Genomic DNA, 8,877 nt, shown 5'->3' on the forward strand with positions numbered 1-8,877 from the left:
ATTCATGATCCTTGACCAAATCACCGACGAAAACTGTTAGTTGACTCCTATTGACTGTCAAGTTGGGGAAATCCTAATTTCAATTATTATGGGGGGTAATCCTAATTGCAACTACTGGTGGGGGGGTATGTCAATATAACCCTTGATTTAATGCCGAATTCCTGTGACCCATTAGACCCGTAAGCAAATAGGGTCTATTACTTGGGTTAACAAATGTGACTCTAACCCAACTCATTTACAAATCACGTGTAGTTTTTAAGTGTTAAGCAAGGTTGTGTTCCACGTGATGGGGTTCTATTGTCGTACTCTAATAGCTTTAATTAATAATTTAATTTAATATTGTAAGCCAGTATGCCTGTATAGAAAGTCGTTCACGTTGTGGTTGATGGTATTAATGTATTAATGGAATAAACAATTTCAACAACTCTTTTTTATTCTTGGGGTTAAGCAAACAAGTTATTTTTTGGCAAGTATCAGACCCCCTTCATTTGATATTCAGTATACTAGTTTTACTAGTTGTGCATACATGAGGCTTTTTAAGTTTCAACTCTAATGTCTCTGATTATACTTTTATATATAGGCTCAAACTGTAGGACTTGTCATTTCAGGTAACAGTTTTACATTTGATTTTTTTCAGAATAGTTTTATTGTAGCATCAATGATGGATTTCGAAACATAAAAATCTTCCAAGAAATTAATGTTTGAATCTGTAAATTGAAAACTTATATTTGAGATGGAAATTGGACTTATGAGATCATCCCCAATGCTAAATCTTAAGCATAATTCCAGTGGTTCATTATTTGGGAGCAAAGAAAATTACCCTTTCTGTAATATGTTTGCTTTCATTAATCTTCTCATTGGAATATCACTAGTTTACCTCATTTTCGCCTTTGAATTTTCTATTGTCAGACATGGATCATGGAGGATCGTAGTGGACTTGATGAAAATTGGGATGCTTTGTAAATATTAAGTGATAGAAACTCTTGAAGCTGTGAATATGTTAAGGGCCGATGGCAGATCAAAATCAATTGAAGTGTCTTTAGGTGAACTGGAAAGTGAGAAAATACAGCGATATTCGCACGAGCATCTTACCAAGTTCACAAGAAACTTCACTTTTCCTTTAGGCTCGGGTGCGTATGGAGATGTTTTTAAAGGCCAATTACCTAACGGTGAACAAGTAGCCGTTAAAGTACTGAAGAATATCGCGAGTGATGCATTGGAATACACATTCATGGCAGAATTGAGCACAATGAGCAGTACATCTCACCGAAATCTAGTTAGACTCTATGGGTATTGCTTTGAAGCAAACATGAAAGCTCTAGTGTTTGAATACATGAAGAATGGATCTTTCGATAGAGTTTTATACGAAAACCACCTTAATTTACAGTGGGAAAAGTTGTATGATATTGCAACTGAGACTGCAAAAGCGCTCTCTTATTTGCACGAGAGCTGCCGTAAGGTAATAATTCACTATGATGTAAAGGCTGGTAATGTGCTACTTGACTCAGATCATTCTCCTAAGGTTGCAGATTTCGGATTGGCTAAGGTTTCAAAAAGGGATGTAAGTCATATATCCGTGATTCAATTCAGAGGGACCCGTGGCTTTGCTGCCCCAGAAATGTGGATGCAAATGCCAGTAACCTACAAAAGTGATGTTTACAGCTTTGGCATGTTATTGTTTGAAGTTTTGGGTAGGAGGAGGATTTGTGAGGGCGAAGATTGGTTTCCTGGACAAGTTTGGGACATGTTTGAGAAGAAACAACTAGACAAACTTATAGAGGGCTGTCGCATTGAGGAGAAGAATAAAGAGAAAGCAAAGACGTTATCTACAGTCGCATTATGGTGTACTCAGCACAGCCCTGATAAAAGGCCAACCATGAGCCTTGTGGTGCAGGTTCTGGAGGGAAACATACAGCTTCGGCCACCTCCTAATCCACAATATCCATATTGTGTTTCTTCAGTGGCTTCAAGTATATACAACTGGATAGATGGTTCCACAAGCATTAGTGGACCGCCCCCGTCACCAGTTTCTTCTATTGGCTTTCATTCCTCTGATAAACGGTATGATTTCTTTCTGAAAATATGTTTTGATACTCTAAGTTTGTTATGGTTTGGATTGAACTTGAGAATTTAATGTTTCTGAAATAATTCCAACTGCTATCTAGTGTATTGTAATGACAATTAAGCACACAACGGAAAATACTTGCTGAGGAAGTTTTGGATTCATAAAATGTGGGATTTTAATGATCAGACGTCTCCCTTTTTATTTTTATTTTGTCCGTCTGTCTTTCAGTGATTTGCCGATAAAGGAAACGCTTGCATCTTTTCTGCTTTGTTTTTTACTGTTTCATCTATAATGTGGAATTTGGGCGTTTAACGTGTTTTCTTCTTGTCTCATAAGTTTGTATGTGTTTGGAAAGGTAAGCCGTGCTTTAAGTTTGATTTTGCATTGTGAATGCTTTGTTCTAGCTGCACGGTTGGAAATATCTTAGAAGGTTAAGGAACCTGTTGTATGGTATCTGGATATCTAATTTTGTTCATATCATATTCTATTCACTTATTTTAATTGATATTTTCGTATATCTGATTTTTGCAGTGAGTTATAGTTTTCAAAAACATAACTCGCTTCAAAATGTTAAGTTTATACTTTTTACTTGGTTGACTGGGGCAACGGGAAAACATGTCGTTGCTAACTTTTGTGGTGTAGTTAAGAATGGACAGAAGCATCTTGGTGAACAAATTGCCAGGCATTGTTTTCGTCTATCCATTCTATGTAGATGATGGAGTGACTGCTTACTCTAGAAGTAATTTGGTTGCTTTTTACATTTGAAAGAAGGTTATGTAAAAAACAGAAGGTTAAGGACTGTTTTTTGTGTTAAAAAATGGTGATAAGTGATGTATTCTAGGGTTCTAAACCCTTGGTTTAGTCCCATATAGGTTCGCATATTATTAAGGGGTTTTAGAAGCATGTTTGATTGCTATTTTGGTGTTTTTAGCATAGGTTATTTTTAGGTTTATGTTTAATTAATAATTATGAAAATTAGTTGTTTTAGTTTCTATAATTGAATTGGAAAGCTAGTTTCTAAATTCATTAGTTTCTTTAGTTATATATTGAATTGTAGGCCTTTGGCCGTACTTGGTTGTTGATTAATAAACTGTGTTTGTGTGAGAAAGGTTTTCTCTTTGTGTGTTCTTGTTATTGATTATTTGCAGGGTGATTACAAGCGATAACTTGTCATCTCCCTTCTCAAATTTGTGAGTTTCAAGTCCGGTTGTCGCGCACAACAACCGTAGTAGCTCACAAGCAACCAGTTCGTGATTCTTCAGCATCACGTTCATATCTATATGCACACTAGTGCATCAATAAGACTTTGAGAGGGTTCAGGTTTGTTTAGCACTTTGAAAGCGCTTTGTATAGCATGGCATTAAGCAAGAATTCAAGTATTGTGAACTATTTCAAGATGGGAAGCAATGGTATGATGGTATGAAATGGTACATGATGTTCAGAAGAATACTCAATGATTACCAATTAGATCATCAGTGTGAGTTTGTGACGACCACCTATTAAGCGGGGCGACTTTTGGCATGAGCGACAAACTAGTGTTGGATTTGAAACAAGAACAGAGTTTTCATGGTAAAATCCTTATGGCCAAGCTACAGGCAAGTGTGGTCCTTCAAAAATGGACTTTTAGCAAACTTGACTACTAGCGGGTTCGGTGCGAAGTACCTTATAATGATGCTTACCACAGGAGAATACCATAATATTGCTAAACTGAGTAGCAGAATACAAAATACCCTAAAGCAATCAGTTGGCCGGGAGTTGTGGTATTCAAACATGAAGTAAGAGCACCGAATCATTCTTGATAGCAAAGGACCTTTTGTTTTTTTTTTGGTTAGGAATCAGGAATATCAAAGTCAGAGGGCTGAAATTCTAAGACTCTTTTCACTTCACTAGGATCTATGTTGTCCAAGGCGCCCAAACAAGCCAGTCAACTTTTGTGAAAATTGTTATGACTTTTTCTCAAAGGTGTTGCGGAAATCTTAGGAAAAATTGTTGGGAAGCCTAATGCCTCCCATAGCCTTGACAACATAGATAAGGATATAAATGTGTGGTAACATTGACAACAAATAGGGAGTATCACAATTTATAACACAAATGCAGTCATTTTAAAATGCTTGAATTCTTGCTAAATGCTATGCTATACAAAGGGCTTTCCTTTGTACGCTATAGTCAGTATATTTCTATTGATGTTTATTACGCATCCCTAACTTAGAATGGAATTGTATTGTTTGGAAAAAGTGAGAAATTGAATTCTAATGGGTGCCTTTGAATATGTTGTACGCTCCTTTTACGTGAACGATTTGATTTGGTTACATGTTTATGATCCTTACAGGTTAGATGTAGCAGAGCAGAGTGGGGAAGTTCTTTCAGGATCTGTGTCTGCTGAAATCCTGTCAAGGTATACATATCTTAGATCATTTTTTTGGGAAAGTTTTGGCATTAAGAAAGTTGTTCGTGTTGGTTGTATTGTTTTTTTTCCCTCTCCCTCTCCCTGACTCTTTCTATTTGGCTTTTCTAACTTAAAGGGAAAACATCGGAAACTCTGTAGCAAGTCCAAATGCTTCAACAGACTGGAATGCGGCTCTGGATATGATTTCATTTGGTTCTCCTGAGCAGGTTCTTTATTTTTCTCGTTATATGCGTGATTTATTTAATTTATGGTTTTTTTGGATGTTATATTTCTAAGAGGGCATCCCCTGACCCGAAATTTTTAGGAAGTTTCTATTATGTGAAGCCCTGTTATCTTTTCAAAAATATTGAGTGATACTAGGTCAAAATGAACTGAGGCTGTATGATCTCTTTTTTCTCCAAACTTTCTTCTCCATTAGTAGGTTTTGGTCCAATCGGTCCAACTTAAAATGACGGTTAAGCTTTGGGACAAAACTCACAAAAGTAATCAGTGATTAGGTTTTGCCCTTGCAAGCACTCTTGAGGTGTGACCAGCTGTTCATCTGATTAAAAGCACATTGAAACTTGAGGCGTGCTTTCAAGGGCCAAAACCTAATTACCTACTAATTTTGTCCCAAGGCCTAAATAGCAATATGAAGTGTGACCAAAACCTAAAACTCCCTATGTTTAACTGTTTAAGTCTATGTTTAGTATTTCATGGTTTTAGTATGACAAATTAGATCTTATTTATGTTGTGGCATGTGAGCTTCTAATGGGTGTTTAACCTTTCTTGTGTTACAACCCACTTAAGGGAAAGTAGTTTTTTGTTTTTTTTTTAAAAATAAACTGAAGTTGTAAGAGAGTATTTTGAAAGTTACCTTTTTCTTGGTGTTTAACTTTTCCTGTGTTACTTAAAATAAATGAGAGAAAATAGTTCTAGCTATGTTCTTGTTGACCTGAGAAGCACCAGATTCTGAATTCCTAAATTTTTTAATCATTAGCTGACAATAGTTGGGACTTCTTTTCCTTCTATTTTCAGCAGTAGGGGTGACTTGTAGCTAATCTTCATCAGACATTTGTATATTTGGAGTATTTCCATAACATGTCTAGTTGTTTTATTATGATTTATCGGATGAGTTCTTGAATTCTTGTTTGTTCTGCTCTTAATTTTTTCTTCTTCATTTGAGCTGTGTAGTATCAATCTCACAGTAAAGAAATATATGATTTATCTGTCTTTCTTTTCTTAATTTCATGCAACATGTCAATGGTCTCTCTCTCTCCTAAGTCATAAATTACATCAGTAATGAATTTCAGTCAAACAGAAAATCTTGGAACTTGACTCTCACATATCGAACTTCGAGCGACATAATCAAAGAGTCTCCTCCAGCTTCTGAATCCCTTTCCTCTTACTAATTAATCCTACTATTTCTTTCATAGCCCACGACACAAAGAACGGCCACTTGAATATGGTCAACCATTAATCTCGTCTCGGATGAAAGAGGGTGGCCAATAAGCTTAACTTCTTATAAGCACAATAATATTACCTTTAGTTATAATACTTTGCAAAGATAAAGGTGGCTTTGTCTTTTCTGTTTGTGGATTGTGGCGCATTGACAATTCTGAAGTCGTAGGCATGATAGAAAGACTTTCTAATAGGCTGACTCTACTTGCTGCAGTCTGTTGAAGGCATAAAAGTTGTTTGCCATGAGTTGGCACAAGCTACGGATGATCCTGAAAACACTGCCATAGAAAATTTAATCAAGGACGCAGATAAACTTGTTTTATGCTTGGCAATTAAGGTTCAGTGAACTGACTTCCTCAAATTAATTATTATCTCCTGAGGAGTTAATTTCAGTTCTTGAAGCAAGTATTTATTTCTTTCGTATTTATAAATTTTAAAATTTACAGGTTCCCAAGACATTCGACTTCATTCTGACTGGAGGTTCTTCAAGATCTTGTAAATATGTCTTGAACACACTTATGCAGGTATTGATCCCCAATTTTAGTAGTTTCTATCTGAATATTGTTCATTCGTTCATTCCGCTGTCCTAATTTAAATGTTATATATGCTGCAGACTTTTCAGAATAAAAAACTTGCTCATGGTGTAAAAGAGAGTACTCTTCACAGCCTCATCACAGAGCTTCTGCTTTTTCTATTGGATGAAAAGATTCTCTTGATAGATGACGGTGCACAGATTTTGAAAGCATCAAATGTTTTGATGTTAAAGATTCTGGTTAGATTTAGCCCCATACATAAACGCTTTGATCATGCAATTTCTAGTGTGGCTCTGTTTTTCTCCTTGACTGACAGTGTTAAATACAGGATAATTCAGAACGGACATTGTCTTTTGTTGTACTAATCAATCTTCTGCAACCGTTAGACCCCTCCAGATTGCCTTCCCCAGCATCCACTGAGTCTGCTGTTACTATAAATCAGAAGTTCTCGGATCTGGTTGTCAAGTGTCTCATCAAATTGACCAAAGTAATACTCATTTCTTACTCATTTGTATTTATATATGTGAAAGTATTTAAAATAGAACTTTTGAAGATTGAATTTTAAATTTCGAATTGGGCAAAAATTCCATGTCATTAGAGAACTGTTCTTGATAGTTTATAGGTAAATATGCAATCTAATAAAGGATAACAACAACCTGGGATATTTGTGTAACTCAGTTAACAAAAGGAGAATTAGATTTACTGAATCTATCAAATTCAGTATTGGAAATAGCACTTGCTATCTGTAATTGATTTGAAGTTGTTAATGATAATTTCTTTTTTCTTCAATCCTATTTCATATTTTTGCTAGTCAAAAGACAGCTTTATTATGAAATGTGCTTCTTCTATATCAGAGGAGTGACTCTGTAATAAACTCGATTTTGTTATAATTCAGGTGCTTCAGAGTACAATACATGAAGTTGACCTTGATCGTATTCTTCAGAGCATCCATGTATATATGCAGGAGTTAGGAATGGAAGAAATCAGAAAAAGGTAATGTTTTGCTAAATATTTCCCTTAAGGCCTTAGCTGACTTTTATTTTACTGTATTATGTGTTTCTTTGCCTGATTAGAGCTGGAGCTGATGACAAGCCCTTGAGAATGGTTAAAACTATTTTACATGAACTTTGTAAGTTACGTGGGACTGCTATAAAGGGTCATCTTTCCATGGTTCCAACAGACATGGAACCTCAACCTATTGTTCTTGCCTACATCGACCTTAATCTTCAGGTACGTTGAAGACTAGTTTGAATACTAAACCCTTTCTATAAGCTCAACTCAGAAGATTTACTATTAGGTTTGTGAATCTATTATTCTGCCAGACTCTTGCTTCTGCCGGAATGCTGACTCCAACTGACCCTGTGGGCCAAACTCATTCTGGTGATTCTGCAAACACCAGTCCTTCACCAGCAAAACATTCTGCATATGCCCAATTAAAGGTTCTGTATGTCTATCTCTATACATACATTATTACATTTGTTGCATTTTGGCATATGATTGCCCCTCTTGAATATAGTATTCACCGAAATCGTGGTTGTTTGATACTTTGATATGCCCATACAGCAAGAACTTGGTGAAATGAAAATTGGTGACTAGCAGACTATACCCCAAGGTAACTCTATTATATTCTCCTTGATGATGCATTGATCTTGATCTTGTTGGACTAAAACTGTTCCAATACTAGTTGAAATTTATGTGAACTGATTGAGTTTCTTTCAATTGGTTTTTCTCCAGGTGGACATATTCTCTCAGCTCCAGAATGCGAGCGAGGCATTCAGGGCTTCTAATAGTGGAACTTTTCCTATCAAACATAGAAAAGTAATTATGAAGGCTTTCAGGTCTTGCAGAAGTCTGGTTTCGTAGGAAAAGCGTCATTTTACCTGAATGGCAGGAATGCTGAGTCAGTGCAGCTATGAGACTAGGACAATGTTAGGGGCGGGTTTGGAAATTGTGTGGCTTGAGTATTGACCAAAAACCACAATCTTCACACACCCACACCCATCCACCCACCCACCAACAGCACCATAGTCCACCACATGTTTTGGCATCATGAAATTGCTATCATGGACTGCTTTTGCAAGGAAGATAGGATCAGCCTGGTATTCTTGTATTTGCTAAACTTGATTGTACTTTATTTTCAATATGGTCTTATTTGAAATTAGGACTGATTTGTACATTTTTTTTTTTTTTTAGTTTAGTAAGTTTAATTCATGAATCCACTTGTAAACAAGAAAAATAAATCTTGTCCCTCCTCAGACCTCAGATCAGGAATTATGGTCCGTCCATACATGCAATTATGAACAAGGAATCTTAGTATTGGGAGCAGTAGTTAGATTTTTTCGTTAAATAATTCTTGTTTCCTATCACCCAATTGTAACAAAAATTGAAGAGATAAAGTGGGTGCCATTTTTTTGTTTGTGCCCCCATAAAAA

The 8,877-nt window shown here is 36.0% G+C and overlaps 1 protein-coding gene across 1 annotated transcript; it reads left to right on the forward strand.

The window, feature by feature from the left end:
* The first annotated feature begins 353 nt into the window (after positions 1-353).
* Positions 354-8,795, forward strand: LOC147476007 (protein MOR1-like). Its single transcript, XM_086581806.1, has 14 exons — positions 354-466; positions 581-608; positions 910-2,061; positions 4,395-4,460; positions 4,588-4,678; positions 6,127-6,249; positions 6,359-6,436; positions 6,526-6,684; positions 6,774-6,932; positions 7,341-7,438; positions 7,519-7,675; positions 7,768-7,884; positions 8,009-8,057; positions 8,180-8,795. Exons 3-13 carry the CDS (start codon positions 998-1,000, stop codon positions 8,039-8,041), a joined length of 2,145 nt encoding a protein of 714 aa, XP_086437932.1. The 5' UTR covers positions 354-466; positions 581-608; positions 910-997; the 3' UTR covers positions 8,042-8,057; positions 8,180-8,795.
* Positions 8,796-8,877: the final 82 nt, after the last annotated feature.

This window comes from Coptis chinensis, chromosome 9 (genome assembly GCF_015680905.1).
Source record: "Coptis chinensis isolate HL-2020 chromosome 9, ASM1568090v1, whole genome shotgun sequence".
NCBI classification, from domain to species: Eukaryota; Viridiplantae; Streptophyta; class Magnoliopsida; order Ranunculales; family Ranunculaceae; genus Coptis; species Coptis chinensis.